Raw genomic sequence first — 22157 nt, forward strand, 5'->3', positions numbered from 1 at the left:
AAATGCAGTTGTATTTCTGTTTGGGCAGTGATGTTATTTCCCAACACATTCTCTTTTATAGCCTCACTGTTCACCCGCATGTTGTGTGCGGTTACTATCTCCACAGACCTTAGGAAGAGTCGCTGGTTTTGTATTCCAGCTGAAGAGAAGAAAATGTTTAGCATCCTTATTTGTACAGATCATTCAATATAAGAAAGAAGGCTTACTTGGGAAATCTGAATGCTCTTGGCTTTGTTTGCTGACCATTCCTTCCACCAGCTGCATTCTGGCCACTTAAATTAACTAGCACAGATTCTAATGGGGTTGTTAATGCTTTTCAGATTCCCAAACATGTAGCACATTTTTATGTTCTTTGCAATCAGTTTTGCTTCAGTGGCCCTGCAGGTATTTATGGAGACTGCCCCATGCTCAATCCCATCCATAAAAATAGCTTATTTTTCGGTGTGTGTGTGTGTGTGTGGGGGGGAATATCAATTATAAGTCCTCTATTTTGTCCAAACAATACTTTTCCATTATTTTTCTCTTTTTTTGTCTTCACATGTAGGTGGAGTGAATCATTATTTTGTGTAAACTGCTGCTAAAATGTTTCCCTGGTGAGAAATGCCAACTTGTGGACTAATATCCTTGTCACCTCCTGATCAGTTCTCATTCAAGGTACAACGGTCTGCCACTCGCCACAGGGGTCTCTGTGGCATTTCTGTTTCTTCTGTCTCTTATGAAGGACGATGCTGAAGTACTCTAGAACCTGGGCATCCACTTAAGCTCAAGAGAAAGCTTCATGATTTACAAGGTGACTCAGTTACTGTCCTGAATATTTCTCAACTGCCATCAGAATGCGAAGCCAGTACCATCAGATGGCACACATGGGACCCAGGGGAGCAAAGGACCTCCTCGCACGTCCTCCTCCTACGTGGAGAAAAGGTAACTCAAGCTTGGAGCCTGAGAAGGGCCATCTCCATTTGAAGAGCCGACTGCAAATTCAAGTCTCAATATCTTTCACATCGCCCCAAACTGACTCCTACTTTGGATCCACTAAGTGGGAACTGCAGAACCAAAGGAACCCGATTGCTTTCATTGTATGTCTCATTCATTCACTCACCCATTCATCAAATACTAATTCAATATCTATGTAATAGGGACAGTATTTCCACTCCCTGTAAACCATGTTGTTCCATGCAATTAATCACTGCCATATGATCCAGCATATCAAAGGCAAATAGCCTACGGTCAACGATCAGCTAGTCCCTCACGAAGCAAGAGCCAGGCCTTGTCAAAAAGAGACGCATCTACATTCCAAGTGCTGCCTTTAGATGTTGAGAGGCGACCTTGGGTATCTGAGCAGAAGGCATAGGGAGAGAGGAATCATGCTATGGATATAAAGAAAGTTTCCACAGTCGGGAGGAGGAAGTAGAGAGCCTTTGGTGGGAGAAACAGGGAGAGGGAAAGAACAGAGGCTCTGATGGGAGGTCCTGGCTTCCACCTCTCAGGCTTGAAACCCCGGGTTTCAGGTGGATTGAGGAGGAAGCAGAAAGCGGATATAGCCCTGTGCCAACAAGAGGCTAGAGCAGCCATGGGCAAAATACGGCCCACGGGCCGGATCCGGCCCATTTGAAATGAATAAAACTAAAAAAAAAAAAAAGACTGTACCCTTTTATGTAATGATGTTTACTTTGAATTTATATTAGTTTACATAAACACTCCATCCATGCTTTTGTTCCGGCCCTCGGGTCCAGTTTAAGAACCCATTGTGGCCCTCGAGTCAAAAAGTTTGCCCACCCCTGGGCTAGAGGAACAATGTAGAAATGGCCAGGCACGGGCATGACGAGGGCACCTGTGATGGCACCGAGTCTCCCGCAGTTCCCATGTGTCCTTGCGTGTCCGGAGGGTGTGAAAGGAGGTGACAGTACTGGTGACAGTGTTTTGGGAGGGTTCCAGCAAGTAGGGAAATGACCCTGTGCTAAGGGCTGCAAAGACCTCTGGGCCAGGCATCTGATGAGATCTGCAGGGCCATGAACAGCTCAGGTGGGGCCTGGTCAGCCTCGAAGTGGGCCGGGCTCCCGGGAAGCAGTCTCCTTGTTTGGCTGATGGCGGGACAGTGCACATTACACCTACAGGGATTCTCAGCAGTTCAGGGGATGACAGAGACAAGCAGGACAACACGCCCAAGCACCCAGACCACCGCCTGCCGCCAGCTTTGGGCTTCCTGCACCAAGACACCAGCGGGGGAAGGAGGAAGGAGGGAGGAAACCGCTAGGAAGAAGGAAAACAGTTGTAGTTGGGAAACCGAATGTTACATTGGATTGAATATTTACTCCAAAGAGACTGATAAGACCGGGAAATGACTGAAAAACAGTAATGAGCAAGATCCAGTTTATTTTTTTCCTTTCCTGTTTCTTACCAGGAAGGGTACCTGTTTTAGATGAAGGAACTTACATTTTCTTGGACTATTCTAATGGACTTTACAACATATTTTGTTCTCTCAGTTTCCATCCAGAACAAATGTTTTGTTCTCTGAGACACTGGGACATTCTGCTGGACCACGCCTGGGATGCATGTCACAACGTGGGGGAGATGGTATGATGACACATGGCTTCCGTGTACCCACTACTCACCTCCTCCATTACCATCCCCTGACACCCACGTAGGCTTATGCTCAGGTCTTGAGCCAGGCCTTCCGTGGGCAAAGCATGTGATCACCAGCCTATCACTGCCTGCTAACAGGGAGTGGGGCTCATGGGGTTTCCAAAGACCGGCAAGCTGGGTGCCGCGGGGCACCTCAAGTACCCTCTGCTTTCTGAGGGGAAGCACTTCCTAAAGTTTCCCCTGAAACAGGGAGAGAGAAGGAACAGAGCCTCAGGCCACGCTATTTCAAAAACAATTTTTCTGTCTGTTTCCTTCTTTACTGGTCTAATGCTCACCAGGACCTAAGTCCCACAACACCCCCGAACCCAGCAACACCCCATAACCCAGCGGTTCTCAACCTATGGGTCGCGACCCCTTTGCCGGTTGAACGACCCTTTCACAGGGGTCGCCTAAGACCATCCTGCATATCAGATATTTACATTACAATTCATAACAGTAGCAACATTACAGTTATGAAGTAGCAACAAAAATAATTTTATGGTTGGGTCACAACACGAGGAACTGTATTTAAAGGGCCAGAAGGTTGAGAACCACTGCATAACCCCTTTGATGGGAACCTGATTTGCTTGTCCTGGTCACCCACCCTCTTTCTGGAGAATCACTCCTGTTCCCTAATCTGTGGTGAATGACCACTTCCCCAGGGTGCTAAAGCCTCTGACTCCCTCGCTTCGCCATCTTTGGGGACCAGTCCTGTTCACGTCTGTCAATCACTGTCCGTCAGGGCCCATCTCAGGAAGTCTCCTTCCCATATTCCTGCTGGGGTGAGCACCCCATCACATTCCCATGACCTGCGGCGACCTGGACCAGGTGGGCACATAACCCAACCTGGGCAACCAGATGCTTTCTCCTGGGAAGGTGTGGACCTCGGAGAGTCCAGGTGGGCTCTGCTGGGAACCTGGTGTAAAGGGCCTAGCCATGAAACTTCCTGTTGCGTCTGCGGAACTGACGTTGGCTTTAGTTCTATAGCTCTAAGTTCACACCCTGAACAAGGCAGAGGGTGGTCGATGAGGACTCTGCCTGCCAGCGTTCACGGGGCCACACCTGCCCCCTCGTTATGCTGGGAATTGTAAAACCCTGAGTTCCGGGGGGCACCGGTCTCCCTGGGGTGGTCCGGCAGGCCAGACTAGCTGCACTCCCATAGGAAAGGCTGGGCTTGGAGAGAGGGCCTTCGCCACACCTGGGCCGCCCGAGTGGGGCTTTAGCTTAGAATCTCGCACCTCTGCCAGTCAGGACAACGCTGCTGATCTTCACTGTGAATTCCGGTTAGAGCCTCTGTCTTTGTCTCTCTTAGTAAAGCAAAATTCGATTTAACAAACGGTATTTTCCCATCAAACCAGGTTTGTGTCTTGTTAATGGAGAAGGTGCATATAGCACTACACATGGAAGCGATGAAAACCTGGAACCATTTCTATGATTCTCTCTGGGGATCGTGAGGTAGGTCAGCTCCACACCCAGGAGGTAGGCCAGGTGCTGGGATGTGGCCAGGAGGCACCTTGGGTACACGGCAGAGGGGGTTCTGTGGTGGGAGCCCCGAGAGTTCTGTCATCTCCCGAGGCCCCACAGAGGGGACACTCCTGTCCCCAGGTGCCAGCAGCCTGCTCTGGGGGAGCCATGCCGCGTCCCAGGCCTCTGACATCTGGGCAGAAAGGGAGCGGGCTGGCTGACCTTTGAGTGTGCAGTGAAGCTGTCCAGAGTCCCTGGGAGAGAAACGGATTTCTCAACTCACTGGCTTTGAAGGCTCCATCTGCCACCTGCCCTGGCAAGGTCAGGCATGCTGGATGCAGCCCCGGGCGGCTGCCAGATCTCTGCAGGCTCGGGGTTCAGTCCTAACCTGGTCCCTTGGCCCCCAGCAGTGAAGAGCTTCTGCCAGGCCAGCCTCCCTTCGCACCAAATCCTAACTACCCCATATTCTCTTTCCCCTTTCTCTCTCTCTCTCAAACACACATACGTACACACACACATACACACACACACACACACACACACACGCATGCGTGAGAGAGCTTTGACTTCAGTACTGTTTTTGTTTTAAAGCAGACATTTAAAGGAAGAGGTGTAATAGCAACTTTTCTTGAAGGCCGAGGAAGAAAGAAGGAGAAAGGAGAACTTATACACGTGTCTATGCCCGGCAAAGCTGCAAATGACACCTTCCCCCAATTGAGGTGATGGCTCCCGGGGTGCAGGGGACAGGGGTGCCCAGCCTTCCTGTGATCCTCCGTGACACACATTAGGGATGATATATGTGACAGTCACATGAGGACACACTGCAGTGGCTCGGAGTGTGGACACAATGACAAGCGAGGACTTTACTGAGCATGTATTATGACAAGCGAGGACTTTACTGAGCATGTATTATGACAAGCGAGGACTTTACTGAGCATGTATTATGTGCCAGCCACGGTGCTTCACACATATTAGGTGTTTTACTCCTCACCACCACCCTGTGAGACAGGCTCTGTGACGGCCACTTTACGGATGAGGAAACTCAGATTCAGAAAGAGAAAAACACCTTGAGAGTGGCAGCCCCCGGGCTTGGATCTAGGTCCATCCAACCCCAAAGTGAGGGCTTCCCACCGCCTGCCCGCGGCCTCCTCCATCCTCACGGCTGTGGGCGAAGGGCAGGGACCGCCCGATACCGCTCTTCATCTCCTCTGGTACCAGTGCCCCAATTCTGCACATTTATTTTTAAAGGGAAAAGTACTGCCTCCCCTCTGAGGATGGATCTGGAGTTCTGGGCATGAACTTCAAAGAGTCAGGAAGCCACGGGGCAGGGCCAGCCTCCCTTGGCTTGCCCTTCATTGGAGGGGCCCAGGCGTTTCATGCCTTAGGTTCCGCTGCAACAGTTGAGAAGGACCATCGTATGAGCCGAAGTTATTCTAGCTGCTGGAACGATCGACTTCCAAGATTCAGTGGGTTAAGCCTAAAACATTTATTCCTCACTTACATAACCATCAGACACAGATCTGCAAAGAGCCAGGTTCTGAGGGTTTCGGGAGCACCTCCCCGGTGGCCAGAGTCGTGCAGTGTCTTTTCCTTGGCCGGGCAGGAAGCCTCCGAGGTCTGCTGTCTGCACGCCCCCTTGTGTACGCGTGCCACTCGGTTATCTCCTGGCAAGGTCCCTGGCTTGTCCACTGGATCAGGGCTCATGTCTCAGCCCCACGCCACACCCCTCGTCCTTATCCTTTCCCATGTCCTGTGTCTCAAGAAGCAGAGACCTCTGACACTCTTTGACACGCCAGATTACAAATAAGCACTGAAGTCAGCAGTGACTCACAAGGGTGCAAACGTCTATTGTGACTCCTCTAAGGGCCACCGGCCACCGCTAGCACCAGGCGCAGGTGATTTAATGAGCCCCCAGACGAAGCCTTTGAGACTCTCACCAGGAGCTACAGGAGTGAGGTGCAGGCCGGTCAGCACAGCCCTCCAGCTACTTCTCCAGCTTCATGGGGCCTAAGGGTCTCCCTTGGGAATTAATTTCTAGTCCAGGAAAGAGTCTTGGCTTCCATGGCCCAGGGGCAGAGGTGTCCTCAGAGACCTGCGAATTGGGGCCCAAGGCTCCTCCTGGTACCCCGAAGCTTAGAATCAATTCACAAATCCTGCCCTGCTCCCCTCCCTCCGGCACCATCCCCAACAAAGGGAGACTGTCCCTTTGTCCCCAGGCCAGGTTGGGGCTGCTCTGCCTCTCTGCAGCTGCCTGCATGTTTACTTCAACCAGACCAACCCGGCTGTCAACAACAGCAGAGCCCACACCGAGCGAGGCCTCTCAGGATGGCTCTGCAGGGGGCAGAGCTGTCTGAGCTGGGCAAGTAAGAGAGAAGTTCTCTGCCCCAAACCCAGGCTCCCTGGTGTCCCCGTTCCACAGGGCTCAGTTCCCTTCAGTTACCAGGAGCAGCAGGAGGAAATGCTTCCTGGACAATCACATCTAAGCTGGACAAACACTTCCCTGCTTCGTGCTCGGTGGCACTGTGTGTGGATGACAACAATCATGAATGTGCCTTTAATGACGAGTGTACACACCATACTCTGTCTCTTAAGGTGTATTAGCTCTTCAAGGGAAGGAACGGATGGTTTCTTATTCACATCTACTATCTGTACCTAATATGGCATTTGACTCTCAGAAATGCTACCTAGTGAATGCAATTTATTTCTGAGAGAATGGGTTAGTAAATAAATAAGAGAGTGAGGCAATGGGCAAAGATGAACGGGAAGAGAATAAATGAGAAGAAAATTATGGGAGAGTGAGAGAATGAATGAGGGTCTGAGAGGCAGGATGGTGGCCCATTGCTTCTAGGTACCCACTGCCCTCTTCTTTCTTGCAAACAAAACCCTTGTTTTCAGTTGGGCACATTTCCACCCAACAAAAAGAATACATTCCCCACACATGTCCATGACTAAGTTCTGTAACTAAGTTAATTGTAAGTACCAGTGTTGCATGACACATCACAGAAAATCCTTGGAAAAGGAATGTGTATGCTTTTGGTCACCTTCTATGGCCTATAAGATATGTGATGGCTAGAACTTGGCAGCCATATTGGACAATGAGGTGACCTCAAAAAAAAAAAGCCACTCTAGGTCAGTGAGGTAGAAAGATGGAAGTCTAGTGGACCTCAGAAACCCTATAACAACCAGGACTGCCTTCCTCTGGACCTTACTTATGTAAGACATAAATAAATGTTCATTTCACTTGTTGTTTTGTGGTTTGTTGTTTTTTATCATATGTAGTTGAATCTGATACTGACCAACTTGTCCAGAATCACAAGTTCATGCTAGAGTCAGTCCCAGTATCCGGGCCTCCTCTCTCCCGTCTCAAGTTCTTTCTGGCACCAGGCCTAAGTCACTGTAGGATGGCCTAAAAACGCCACCCTCACCAGATCCTGCAGATGTCCTTCAAATGTCAACCCAAAGCCATAACACAGACTCAGAGAATCTTGACCTTTTTTAAAAAACAATCAAAGTGGAATGATCCCTGACCTTTGCTTAAAACCCCAGGTTGGTGGGGATCACAGACCCAACCTCGGACTGAATGCAATTCTAACAGCCCAGGAAATGTACACTCACGTTTTTGGTGGCTCCTCCATTTCAACAGTCAAGCATTTATTCTTCCATAAAGTGGAGCATCGGGGGTCGGGTCTTACCTCCACCAGGGAATGCCAGTGTGCGATGGGCTTCCGAGGGTAGGACAACATTTCACTCCAGTGGTCTCTGCCCAGCCTCTCAGCTGTGTTGCCTACTTGACACACGCCGATGATCTCATTGTGACCTATACTGTGAAAACAGCCCACAATAGATTTTTCTTAAAAATGTGGTATGTGAGAATAACAGCTACTCAATTAAACCAATAAGGGAATCAGGGGAGGAGTGGTTCTTTTCATTCCCTAATTTAAAATTCAATGCCAAGTTGAACAGAGAACAGGACTTGGGATCCATTATCGTACTTAGTGGCACAGAGAGGAAGAGCAGAGTCTGGCCCTCCCACACCTAGGCTTTTGTAGCATGTACGTGTTACGTGGCCTGGCTTAGCTTGTTCCCAAGAACCCCATGTTTGAGGAGCTCCCTGAGGCACGCTAAGGATGCCACCCCTTAGTGTGCCTCCAGGCCTCCAAATCCATGTCATGAAAGGGGCCACCTGGATGGAGTTTCTTGCAATAACAGCTGCTCAAATTCCTGCAAGAGGCAACCAAGTGATTGATAAGGGGGCAGCTCTGTGTCTGGCAGCCATAGTCTTGAGCTCACAGCGAGGGCAGAGCTGAGGAGGCTCCTGGGTCTCTGCTTACCCTCTCTTTAGAGAACACATTTTTCTTATGCTCTTTCCTCCTTCCGTCCAAACCCAGCATTGCTTCTTTGACCCGATTTGATTTCCCTACTATAAAAACATCCTCAGCTCTTTTAACCTGAAGGGCTAATATTTCTGAAACATTTCCTGCATAGGTCCCTGCCTTGGTCCAATTTTTTTTCCTTCGCAAATTTTGGTTAGAAATCCTTTGCACAACTAGAATGACATGGCCCATCCTTTAACTCTTTGGTATCCAAACACATCAGATTTTCTCTCCTTTTTTCTTTCTGCAAAGATGACTATTCTCTCTATTTGTGTAGGGCGTAAGGGGGGAGACGAGGTGGGAAAGGGTATTTGAGTTTATGCTCATTAAAATCAGTTGCATGCAGAAGCTCCGTGAATTCTGCCATGGATTTTTCCAGGCCAGATTCATGAGTTTACTGAGAATTAAACTGAAGCAGAGCTCACATAATCAGATTTGTCGATGCGGGAAACTTGGCAATAGCTTGAAAAATGCTGGCCTAGCTTTCCAGGGCTCGTGGGCAATGTCCCCTCCTGTGGCCTGACACTCCAGGGGTTGTGTGTCATCCAGAGGAGGCAGGAGGGGGTCTCCTGTCCAGCGTGGGCTGGCACACCCATGGCAGCTCAGCCACCCGTGTGCCCTGGGATGGAAGAGGTTATGCTTCCCCCAGGCATCTGCTGGAGGGAGCGTTCAGGGCACTGGGGCTGCTCTGCTGACGTTTCAGGGGTCTGTGGGAAACAGTTTAGCTACAAACAGTATTTGGAACATTGTATTAGAAGTCAGAGTGACTTTTTTTCCCCATAATTGTACCCGGACCACGTGGGAGGTTTCCAATTAAAAAGAGACTTTTCATTTCAGTCTAATGACTGGTTTAACATATATAATTCCCGATGGGTGCTTTCTTTGCATATTAAAGTGACTGTTTTTTCAAATCTGTCCTTTAAATACACAATTGGCTACAATGTAGGCTATAAATATCTTTTCTGTGCTGTATTAATTAGAAAGTCGAGCATCTTATACATTTTAATGTGCCCTGTCATCCATACTGATGCTAGCATTTTCAAGGGAACATTTCTGTGTTTGCTTTCAGACTTAAGTGGATGGAAATGATCTTTATTGAACACATCGGGAGAAGGGAAAAAATAACGAAGTTATGTATTCGGAAATGTTGAGGGTCTGGCTAAAGCAATCACTTTGCTGCTCTGAGTGGGAGCTTTCCCTGAAGGCCAGCCAGGACCCCGAGAGATGATGGACCTCTGGGGCCACAGTTCTCCAAGCTGAGGTTCTCGGGGATGCAGGGGGGAAGAGGTGGGGGTAGAGGAGGATGGAGAAGGAGAAAGGTTTTCAAAAAGGGGAAGGAAAGAATGGGGTTGCTAAGAGGCACTTTCATAACCTGACTCGACAGCGTGGTTCGGACTCCTTGTCAATCACCTTTCCACGTGCTGCTCACTTGCTTCATCTCCTGCTGCCCGGGGACCAGCTAAGAAGCTGGGCTACCCCCGCCCCCCCTGCCCCCCTTGCCCTGAACACAGCAGACCTGCCCTGAGAGAGTCCCAGGTATCTCACCGGTCGTAGTCCATGACCGCTATGGACAAGTGGATTTGGTCAATGCTCTCGGGGGGGACGTCAAAGACTATGGCTTCGTTGTAAACAGGATTCAGGGTGTTCCTCTTGGTGGACGTTTTCCTCTTCTTCAGCCGCCTGCCGTCACACATCATGGAGACTTTCACGTAGGGATCTGTGGAGACCACGAAAGCAGGGGTCTGTGAGGACAGATGAGGACGTAGGCCAGCAGCCTCCTCACCGTGGGGTTTCACGGACCGTGTGTGCTTTCCCTGCCTGCGGACTGGAGCTTGAGGAGTTTCACTAATACAATGCCTAGGCAGTGACTAGAGTGAGCATAAGTAAGTCACTCATTCACAAAAAAGCACAGGACCCGGTTTCCTCAAAAATACATAGAATTTAAAAATAGTGTGAAAAAACATGTTCCCAAATGAGAAACCGTTCCAGGAAGAACTCAGACCTGCCTGGCTGTGACAGGAAGAGAAACGCAAAGGCACCTTCAAGGCGTGGAGAAAGGGCTGTGGGCTGGACTCAGCCACTCGGACAATGTTTTCCTAAACATCAGGTCTTTGGGAAAGGGAGGGGCCGAATTCCTAGGGGACAGGAGGAGTTTTGGGGTTTGATTCCCTGAGTGCAGGGGCCTTGAGTCCCCAGAGCTGCCTGCAGTCGGGTTGCAAAGGGTTAAGCAGTTCAGCACATCAGGGAGGAAGAACACAGGTTGGCTTGGGGTGCATGCTGGGAGGGGGTGACAGGTGACAAGGCTGGTCTCTGCTGCAGGGGGGACTTGCCTGGTTCCACCTCACTGCCCTCCTGCTCAGTGGGGAGCTTGTGTCCCTTCACCTGCATAACAGTGTGCTGCCCTGACTCCCATACACTGCCCAGGAGGGACTGTGAGAGCCAGGAGGGGCCCCATCTTTTTTCTGCTGGGAAAAACCCTAGAGTACAGGAAGTGGAATGTATTGCATCTGATGTCCTTTGATTTCAGTGGCCAACAGCTGGTGGACTGGGTATTTTATGACCATGTTAGGAGCCCCTGCAAAGGTTGCTTGTGATTTTGTATGTTAGGAACTGCATGCCAGGGCTTGTTTTTTAGGGTTTAGAATTTAAGGTACATGTTTGATTCCCTGGAAAAACAAAAACTGCATAGTTCACTAATGGGCCTTTTATAAGCATACTAGAGAACCAGTGCACGATTTTCGTGCATGGGGGGGGGGGTCCCTCAGCCCAGCCTGCACCCTCTCACAGTCCGGGAGCCCTTGGGGGATGTCTGACTGATGGCTTAGGCCTGCAGGGAGCGGGCCTAAGCCCTCAGTCGGACATCCTTAGCACTACCGCAGAGGCGGGAGAGGCTCCCGCCACTGCCGCTGCACTTGCCAGTCATGAGCCCAGCTCAGGGCTTCTGGCTGAGTGGTGCTCCCCCTGTGGGAATGCACTGACCACCAAAGGCAGCTCCTGCATTGAGTGTCTGCCCTCTGGTGATCAGTGCGCATCATAGGGACCAGTCATTCCACTGTTGGGTCAATTTGCATGTTAGCCTTTTATTATATAAGATAGAATTCTTTAATCTTCAGTAAGCTTGAGATGGTAATTGCTTATACTGAGAAAAGACTCAACTAGATAAGTTATACCATTATATGTAAGTTGTGGGCCTTATTCACAATTATGGTGAAGACTTAAGAGAGAATAATAATATGATGATAGATAGCATTTAGTATGTGCCAGGCATGTTCTTGTGGCTTTATATGAAGTACGTCATGTAATCTTATAATAACCCAATGAGTCAGTTACTAATATTACCATTCTTTTACAGATGGGGAATCTGAAGCCCAGAGAGGTTAAGGGACTTGCCCAAGGTCACACAGCTATTTGGTCTAAAACAAGGCTTACACCTAGGTAGTTTGGTCCCAGAGTCCATGTGTTTATTACTTTACCAGAAACTTCATAAGATCCTACACGAGAACCGCATGAGAAAGCTATAGTCGGACAATGTCCCACCTGATGCTCCTGTTATGTCCATCGCCTTTAAATTCCTTGCTTTTATAACAGTGATGGTCAGCCTGCCAGCCGTGGGAAGGTAGCAGAGGGAAAACATCAGCTCGCCAAGATCCACGTTGTCCTGTTGAGAAAGCGCACACGGAAGTGTTAGGAAGCGCCTCCAGGCTGGTGTGCAGAGGGCCAGCTGCAAGGTGGCACCTGGAGGGTCAGCCCTGCTCCCTCCCCTCATCTTGGGATCCCTGGTGCCTCTCAGCTCCACGCCAGTCACATGGAGAAGAGTAAACGCCTGCACTCGGGAGCCCCTTGCCCTAAGGAAGCCCAGCCCACCTTTAGATGGCAAAGCTGGGAGGCCACCCAGGGCCTCTGCCACCCTCGTGCAGCCCTGCACGGCCTCATACTGGTGACCCTGAAAGTAGCCCCCAGAACTGAAGCCCCCAGAGCCTTAACTATTCCCCACGGAGCCCCCTGTGTGGGTTCATTCAGATCCCCATCACAATCCACACAGAGCCAACAAATGACGCTACACAAAGAGGAGCCGCCTTACTGTGCAGCCCCCACCACAGCCTTCACACAGATGCACTCTGCACACAGCCCCACCCAGCCTCACACAGCCCCATGTGGCCTCAAACTGGTCCCCACAGGTGCCTCAGAGGCTCCCCTACCTAGTTTCCCACATGGCCTCCCCCAAGTTCTTCCCACGGGCCCCACATAGGCCCACCGTCTGTATGCAACCTTGACCCACACACGCCTCTTCACAGCCCCTGCCCCAAACAGTTTGCCACAATACCCCCATAAACTCCTGCAAACACCCCATACCCTGAAACAAACACACACGCACCTCCACCCACCAGAGCACTGCACGCAACCTGGTCTCACACAACCTGTGAGACCAGCACACGGCTCCACTGGACTTGGAAACATCTAGTCCCCACGTGGCTCTGGAGAAGGATCCCACAAAAGCCTGAGAGGGGCACCCAGCAACCCCACGCATCACAGCCCTGGACACACCAGCTTCAGACAGAGCCCCGGGCGGTCTCCGTGCAGGGAGAGATGGCTGGGACCCAGGCCCCCAGGTCCCTACCGCCGCCTGGGGTCTCCCACTTCGCTGCGGTGCAGGCCCTCTCCTGTGCCTCTCAGGAGCCCCCGTTCCCCTCTGCTGGGGAAGACATCTCCTCGGCAGTACACAGCCATTCGAATAAGGCAGGAGACATGCTTCTCTTTCTCCATCTTAGCCCAGGGAGAGTGTAAGCAGAAAGGAGAAGAATGAAGCCAGTTCATTTAGTTTCAATTTGTGACACCTGAGGTTACTGAGCTGGGTGCGTGTGTCTGATTAATACAGTTTCATTCCGACAATGCTCTGGGGAGTCCAGTTCCTGCTCAACGTCCACAGCCTCCCCTCCCCCTCTCCATTCTCCAAGGATGCTGCTATTTTTAGAAGCATAGATTCAGCTCTGAAAGGTCACCGTGGCCAGCCCGGCCTCCCTGCCTGACCGCTTCTGCTGGAGGAAGGTGGAGGGAATCTATTTGGTGGCTAAGGCAGATGGATTGCTTTGTATCTCCCTGCATCGCCTGCCTCGAGTAAACAAATGACCTCACCTTGCAAGCCAGGCGCCCCTGGTTCCTGGAACCCTGACCTCAAGAGACCCAGGTGGCTGGGCCTTCCCCTCTGGCCTGGAGGTGAGGGGAGGAGACAAGGATTACACAGGATGGGGGTGTCAAGGGGCAGGTGTGGGTGATCTGCAGGAGGAGCATCTGACCGCAGATAGAGGATCTGACCCAGCGTCCTGCTGTGGCACAGGAGAAAGAGAAGCAACGGCTGTCGCCACAAATTATCTTTTTCCTTCCTCACTCCCTGGCCTGCTCCTTGGCCCTCTGTCTGCCTCAAGTAGAAAGACCCAGACACCTGTTCTCCCTCAGAGGGCTTCCCGGCACCCAGCTCACCCCTTCTCTCCTCTCATCTGCCCAGAACATCTTGGTTGGACAGAGTAAAACAGGAGTGACCAAAATCACCCCATGAAGCTTCATCACCACCCGTCTTTTCAGCATATGATTCCCAAGGGCCACACTGCACTCTCTCTGTAGGGTTCGAGACGTGACACTCTCCAGGCCAGTGCACAAAATTGACTGTGACGTGTCAGGCTACTATTGTGCCACGTACATTTTTTCTCAACATAAACCGCATTCACAAATATTTATATTACATGACTGTCTGCTCATGAGTTAAAAGAAAAAAAAATCATAGCTTCAGACTTGATGTTACTTCAGAATGTGAACTAGGGCTGGTGTCCACATATGTACTTAACAAGCAAACAAACAAAACAACCCTGCAAATGAAAGAAATAGTTATCAAAGAGAAAGTGCTTGCTTTGATTTCCAAACGCTTTAAAATAATCATTAAAATTTTTTTATGAGAGTGAAAACGATAAAGTTCAAATATAGAAGTTTTAAAGTAAAACATCCTCTTTGATGTATATACCACCTATGTCACTCCTTTCCCCAGAGTAACCCTGTGAATAATCATCCATATTTTTCTTTCTTTCCTTCTTTTTTTTTTTTTAAATGTATTTTATTGATTTTTTACAGAGAGAGGAAGGGAGAGAGATAGAGAGTCAGAAACATCGATGAGAGAGAAACATCGATCAGCTGCCTCCTGCACATCTTCTACTGGGGATGTGCCCGCAACCCAGGTACATGCCCTTGACCGGAATCGAACCTGGGACCTTTCAGTCCGCAGGCCGACGCTCTATCCACTGAGCCAAACCGGTTTCGGCTCTTTCCTTCTTTTTCAAGAGAGTAGAAGGGAGGAAGAGAAGGGGAGAGAGACACACACATCGATTGGCTACCTTCTGTATACACCCCAACTAGGGCTGGGGATCAAACCTGCAATCGAGGTACATGCCCTTGGCTGGGAATCGAACCCTCGACCCTTTGGTCTGTGGGCTGACACTCTAACCGGCCAGGGCCGCTCACTTATTCTTTTAACATTTGCTGCAGTTGTGGTTGTCCAGCACTGCTTTTTGCCAGGTGCTGCGAGCTGTATTTGCAGCATTGAAAAACAGACATGGTCCCTTGATGAGAGATGGGTTTGCTGGGATATGGAGCAGGAGTTGATGGCACCTAATGCTAACTCTGCTTTCTCCCCATCAGCTGATGTTAATTTGAGCTCAGAACCTGTAGTTTTTTCTTGATGTGTTGTACAAGTGTGCACCGAAAACCTTTGTAATTTTGTTAACCAGTGTCACCCCAAAAAATTCAATAAAAAGAAAAAAAAGAACCTATGGATCCTGATATTTGTAAACATTCCCTTAAACTAGTGCTTCTCAACCAGGAGACATTTTCTACTACCTGGAGAAAATTTTAATTGTCAAAACTGGGGAGGTGGGTGTCTTACTGACATCTAGTGGGTAAAGTTCAGGGATGCTGCTAAACATTCTATAATGTACAGGGCAGCCCTTCTCTATAAGGAATGCTCTGGTCTCAAGGCTGAGAAACTGCATTATGCAGAAGTGCTTATATTGTTCGTAAAATTCTTTTTCAGAATGCTGATAAAAGTCACACATAAAAGGGTGGTGGGGTATTTGGCTTCTTTTTAGCTTGACAGGAACCAAATAGCAGAAGTGTCGCTGGTAGCTGAGTGCCCTGGGGGGTACAAGGGGAAGGAAAATGTCATACAGAGAAATGCTTCGTGTGCTCTTGCTTTGTGTGGCCAAGGTCAGTGTTGTTGGCAAGATACTAGCATACTGGGAATTTATAGCAAGTGTGCGTGGATTCTCTACCTGCCAATCCGTAAACTCTTCCTGTGATATGTTTGCCTGTAATGGCCTATGACTGCTCTAGTACTTGTCTAACTAGGATACTCTTGCATTCCTCTTGCTGGATTCTTCTGGTGAGCTCTTTCTCAATTTGGTGAAGTTGTAGGAGGGCTGCTGCAGGAATTCAGGTGTACCAAAATGTTCATGTCACTGTCCACTGTCGTCTGTTCAGGTAGGAGTTATGTAACCCAAGCAAGGCCATGTAGAGTCCTCTCTGATACTGGAAAGTCAATATTGAGAAATTCTCATTCTATTGGGGTTATTACCTGGGAAGATAGGAAACCAGAACTGTTGTAAGGTTCTTGCACTATATATAGTACAAGTAGTATAATATAACTTTATGTTAGGTTGAAGGATCATACTTGCAAACAATATAGCTAATAAAGGACTTCTATCCAGACTATATAAAGAACTCCTACAACTCAGAGAAACAACCTGACAAAAATATGGGCAAAAGATCGGAACAGACACTTTATCCAAATTACACTAAACCTCAGTGAGAAACCACTACACACCCACTAGACTAGTTAACATGAAAGACTGTTACCCAAGATGCCAAGCGATTGATCCTCTGATATGCTTGCTCCTGAAAAGGCAACATGTCAACTATTTGAAAAAATAGTTTGGCAATTTCCCTTGAAGTTACACATACACTTGCTAAATGACCCATAAATCCCATACCTAGTTATTCACCCAAGTGAAATAAAATCATCCGTCCATCCAAATACTGGTATGCAATTTTTCTGAGCCCAAAGTGAAAAGAAACCCAAAAGTAGCATTCAATGGTGAAAGGATAAACAAAATGTGGCATATCCCTACAATAGAATACTACTCAGCAACCAAATGAAACAAACTGCCAATATAAGAAAAAACATGAAAAATATCAAAAGTATTGTACTCAGTGAAAGAAGTCACACACAAAAGACAACATATTGTATGAAATTCTAGGAAAAGCAAATTTTCAGTGCCAGAAAGTGATCAGTGGGTGCTAGAAACCAGGACTGGGCAGAGGAGATTGACTGTTACGGAGCATTAGGAAACCTTTGGCGATGATAGATACATTCTATGTCGTGGTTATAGTTCTGGTTACATGACTACACATGTGACAAAACTTACACACTTAACATTGGTTAATTTCATTTTATATAATAATAGAGGTTTAGAAATTGTGAGTAGACAGATTTTGCAGAGGACTATATTTTTGTTTTCTAGTTTTGAGTTTAGAATTATCTTATTCTATCCTATTCTATCCCAATGTATCTACTAATAAAAATAAGGGGTATTCTCTATTTGTAGGGGACAAATTATTTTTAAATATATTTTTTATTGGCAGGGAGAGGGAGAGAGAAATAGAAACATCAATGATGAGACTCATTGATTAGCTGCCTCCTGCATGCCCCCTACTTGGGATTGAGCAAATAAACCAGGCATGTGCCCTGACCAGGAATCAAACCATGACCTCCTGGTTCATGGGTCAATGCTTAACCACTGAGAAACACTGGATGGGCAGGGGTACATTTTTATGTCTATTAACTCAAGCTTGTTAATTTTGTATCCAAATCTTATTCTTCCTATAATTTATTATTTATCATGCTTTTGTCTTTTCAAATGTCCTTTCTCACTATTCCATTATGTTTCCCTGCCAAATTATTTTTTAATTGTTTTATTGCTTAAAGTATTACAAAGAGTATTACATATGTCTCCTTTTTTTCCCGCCCTTAACAATCCCTTGGCCTCCCCTATCCCTGCTAAATTATTAACAAACATGTAAAGTATGGTTAAAATATTCTCATTTCTTGGCTCACTGCAGTTTCTTAAAACCCACATCATCCCTGCTTTTTAGATACAATCTTCATTTTGCTTGAGTATGTCCTTGAGTACATTTTTCCCCAGGGTTCACAGGGAGCTAAAACAATCTTTATTGCACTCCAATACTTAAAAGAAAGTTGGCATGGAATTTAGGCTCAAATAATTTTATCTTAGAATCATTTTATATTGTCACAATGTGTCCTTGTACTTCCAGCTGGGGTGTTTAATGCCATTCTTTTGTAGATGATTTTTTTTTTCAATCAGGGAGGTTTTAAGATTGTTTCTTTGTACTTTTACTTTTTAGTTGTAGCTTCTGAAATTTCCCTAAAAGGTATTTAGATATTTAGATTTCTTGTTCTCACTGATGTCGCTTGGTCCTCAGTGATCGATGTCAGGTAGAATTCTTTCTCGTGCTTTAATCTCCTTTTCTCCAGTGATCTATTTATTTTGGACTTTCTCTTTCATGAAGTTGGTTTTCCTATTAGGACATCCCTAATGGTCTATATTTATAACTGAAGGTGTCGGTAGCAGTGGAGTTCTTGGGGTGCTTCGAGGAAAAGGATTTCCTGAGGCCCTTTATTGATGATGTGACATTAAGAGGGCTCCCCTCCACGGTCCCATCTCCGTCTCACCATGGAAGAAGTCCAACCTTGTTTTCAGCAGGGCCAGGATTAAGGCCACTGCCCAGAATTTCTGCTCCACATAAAAGCACAGTCCATTCCACATCCTTCCTGTGGAGTCCACGTGGCACTTAAGGCCACCTGGCAATGGAGGCTAGCACGCAGGTTAGTGTGGGCCACGAAGCAAGATAGAACAAGAGCGGAGCAAGAGCGCAAGAGAAAAAAGAAACTCTTTGTCTGGGGATCTTAACTTTCCCAGATTTTGCACACTTGCAGTGGCTCCATTCTTCTCCCAGGCTAGACCGACAGCAAGCACCTTCCCTATGTCACCCCAACTTCACTGTGCATGTGCCCATCTCCCCCTTTGTTTGAACCCTTCTCCCAGGGATCTGCAGGAAATGGACCAGTGGTTCCCTGGGGAGCGTGAAGCAGTGGCTTCCCGGTTAAGCTGCCCAGATGACCATGTTCATAATGTCTGGCCTGCCCTCTGCTTTCTTTCCTTTATTAATATTAACTAGCTAAGAGGATGGAAACAAAGGGTCAAAGCACGTCGCCCACTGCTTATGCTGTTTGTAGTTCCTTTACTATCATTTTATGAGGAGCCTCAGGAGGGAGTGGAGGCAGTCTTATCTATTTCATCTGATGTATTTAACTGGAAGTTCTGATAAATTATTCTCTAATACTATTTGTATGATATTAACACCACCACAGTTATTGAACTTTGGTCTTATAGAAGGTTATACAAATTAGGTAAAGAGACTCATTATCAAAAGACTGTTGATGCCCTAGTCTCCTCAATATTTTTCTACCACTATATTGGGGTCCCCAGGCCCACCCTCAGATTTTGAGTCACTGGAAGGACCTCAGGACCCAGAAAAGCTGTTATGGTTACAGTTTATTACAGCAAAGGGACACAGATGGAAGTCAGCAAAGAAAAGACACACAGGGCGAGGTCCAAGGGAAGCGAGGCATGAGCTTCCGGCTGTCCTCACCAGTGCAGTCACGTGGACAGCACTGTTTCTCTTAGCAGTGACATGTGACACTACCAGGGGAGCACTGCCAACCAGGGACGCTCACATAAACCTTGATGTCCAAGGTTCTGACTGCAGGTGGCAAGGAGTGCCCACATGACTGCCCTTAACTGGCCAGTCTTCATTCTCTTCATCAGAGGTTAAACCACAGGGCCCAGGGCCCTGGGTGAGCAAAATAGTTCACTACAAATCACACTGTCAGTATAAAATACCTGGTGTAGCTACGGTCTGTTATACAAGGAACTCTTATCAAGCAGAGTGTGTTAGGGTTTAGAGCAGCGGTTCTCAACCTGTGGGTCGCGACCCCTTTGGGGGTCGAACGTCCCTTTCACAGGGGTCGCCCAAGACCATCGGAAAACACATATATAATTACATATTGTTTTTGTGATTAATCACTATGTTTTAATTACGTTCAATTTGTAACAATGAAATTGGGGGTCACCACAACATGAGTAACCGTATTAAAGGGTCACGGCATTAGGAAGGTTGAGAACCACTGGTTTAGAGGAAATCTGGCAGGAATCAGTCCAGGGCCAGGCCTTTCTTTGGGATATGCAGGGTTTGAGCACCTCACGCTTGCTGACTTAACCCTGTACTGCATACACACAACACCCTTATTTCCACCTGCCTTTTCACACATAGTTTCCTGCACTGAAGAGGAGAGAGGTGGTTGTGGTTCGTATGCATGTGTACCCAACCATCACACATTCTCACGCAGAGAGCAACGGTTGACGTCATGGGTGACGTTCTGGATGGAGGCTAGCTAGCCGCACAGCCTGGCAGAGATGTTAGCTAGGAGGAGGGAGAAGCAACATGCAATCATGCTATAAATCTATAACAAAAAGATAACTGCAAGGTTTCTATATGTTCGGAAACTAAGAAATAAACACTTTCAAATAAACCATGGCTCTAAGTTAAAAATCCCAATGAAAATTACAAACATCCTGAATTAGATGATAATAAAAATAATACATTTCAGAACATGTAGAATGCTGTATATCGTGATTTATAATAAGAAATACAGCCGAAGCCGGTTTGGCTCAGTGGATAGAGCGTCGGCCTGCGGACTGAAAGGTCCCAGGTTCGATTCCGGTCAAGGGCATGTACCTGGGTTGCGGGCACATCCCCAGTAGGAGATGTGCAGGAGGCAGCTGATGGATGTTTCTCCCTCATCGATGTTTCTGACTCTCTATCTCTCTCCCTTCCTCTCTGTAAAAAATCAATAAAATATATTAAAAAAAAAAAAAGAAATACACATTTGATCTTTGTCCCTGTTTCTGACACAGGGTTCCTGAAACCCTTGTAATTTCCTAAGTGATAAGAGCACTAGGAGCATCTTTTTAATCTATTGAGGTGACTCTGACTGGGCTCCCAGATGGAGCCTAGATGGCTCACTAGAAAGATCAAGCCATGATTAGAAGCTTGGAATTTTCAGCACCCCTCGCCCCCATTGTCTAGAGAGGGGAAGGGGCTAGAAGCAGCATTCATAATAGATCATGCCCACATGAAGAAACCTCCATAAAACCTTCACAGTATTGGGTTTGGAGAGCTTCCCAGCTGGTGAACACATCCATGTTACCAGGAGGGTGATGGGCCCCAACTCCATGGGGACAAAAGCTCCCGGGCTTGGGACCCTTTCAGAGGCTGCCCTATGTCTCTCCTTCATCTGGTTGTTCATCGTATCCTTTCATAAACTGGTAAACGTAAGTAAGCGTTTCCCTGAGTTCTGTGAGCTCTTCTAGCAAATAATCAGATCCAAGGGGGAGGAGGTCATAAGAATCTCCGATGTGTAGCCAAGTCAGAAGTTGTGGGTGTCCTGGGGCCCTACTACTTGCAACTGGAATCTGAAGTGGGGGGCAAAGGCAGTCTTGTGGGATGAGCCCTTAACCTGTGGGATCTGACACCCTCTCCAGGTAAATAGTGTCAGAACTGACTCACTTTGTAGGGCACCCAGCTGGTGTCACAGAACTGCCTGTGGGGGAATGACCTCCACATGTCTGGTGTCACAAACATGGTGGGCATGGCAGCAGTGTGACAGCGAAGGAGAAACACGCTGAGTAAGATGAAAAGATTAATTAAAAATCTGATTAAGGAAAATTTTTAGCTTTAAATGCATAACAAGAAAATAAGGCTGATTATCAGTGATCAAAGCATGTATCTATCTTAAGAGCTTGGAAAAAGAACAAACTAAATCCAAAGTAGAAGGAAGAAAATAATGCATATAAGAAGAGAAACTAATGAAATAGAGAAAAATATATGTAGAGAGAATCAACAAAGTCAAAAGTTAGATTTTGAAAAGCTAATAAAAATTGCTAACTTCTCTCAAGACAGATAAAAAAAAAAAAGAGGAGGCAGCAGGGGAAAAGGCACAAATAACTATGTCATGATTGAAATGCAACATCACTACAGATCTTTACTAAAAAAAAGCATTTAAAATTATAAAGAAAGGATTTTATAAATAACTTTATACCCACATATTTTAAAAATCAGACAAAATGGATGAATTTTTCATAACACAAAACTTAGAAAATCAATATAAGAGGAATTAAAGGCTGAATTTCTATGGTTCATTAAAAAATTGAATCTGTAATTATATACCTCACCATAAAGAAAATTTCAGGCCCAGTTGGATTCACTGCTGAATTCTATTAAATATTTAGATGAGAAATAAATGCTTAACATTACACAAACACTTTCAGAAAAGAGAAAAATAGAGAATATTCCCCAATTCATTTTTTTGAAGCCATCCCAATCATATTTTGGGTACTAAAATCTGAAATGCACATTATAAGAAAGGCAAAATTATAGACCAATTATATTTGAACTGAGATTAAAAAATAAAACAAAATGTTAGAAAACTGAATGCAGAAAAACATGAAAATTATATAT

At 47.0% G+C, this 22157-nt stretch overlaps 1 protein-coding gene across 1 annotated transcript in view; it reads right to left on the reverse strand.

Annotated features, from left to right (window-relative positions):
• Positions 1-5945: 5945 nt before the first annotated feature.
• Positions 5946-22157, reverse strand: part of SYT9 (synaptotagmin 9) — a 125538-nt gene continuing 109326 nt past the window's right edge. Inside the window, exons 4-7 of the mRNA XM_023754591.1 lie at positions 11997-12117; positions 10005-10176; positions 7779-7908; positions 5946-6029 (exon numbers count right to left, since the gene is read on the reverse strand). Coding sequence (XP_023610359.1) covers positions 5946-6029; positions 7779-7908; positions 10005-10176; positions 11997-12117 — 507 coding nt within the window. The remainder of the gene's footprint in view (positions 6030-7778; positions 7909-10004; positions 10177-11996; positions 12118-22157) is intronic.

Source organism: Myotis lucifugus, unplaced genomic scaffold, assembly GCF_000147115.1.
Source record: "Myotis lucifugus unplaced genomic scaffold, Myoluc2.0 scaffold_61, whole genome shotgun sequence".
In the NCBI taxonomy this organism is placed as follows: domain Eukaryota; kingdom Metazoa; phylum Chordata; class Mammalia; order Chiroptera; family Vespertilionidae; genus Myotis; species Myotis lucifugus.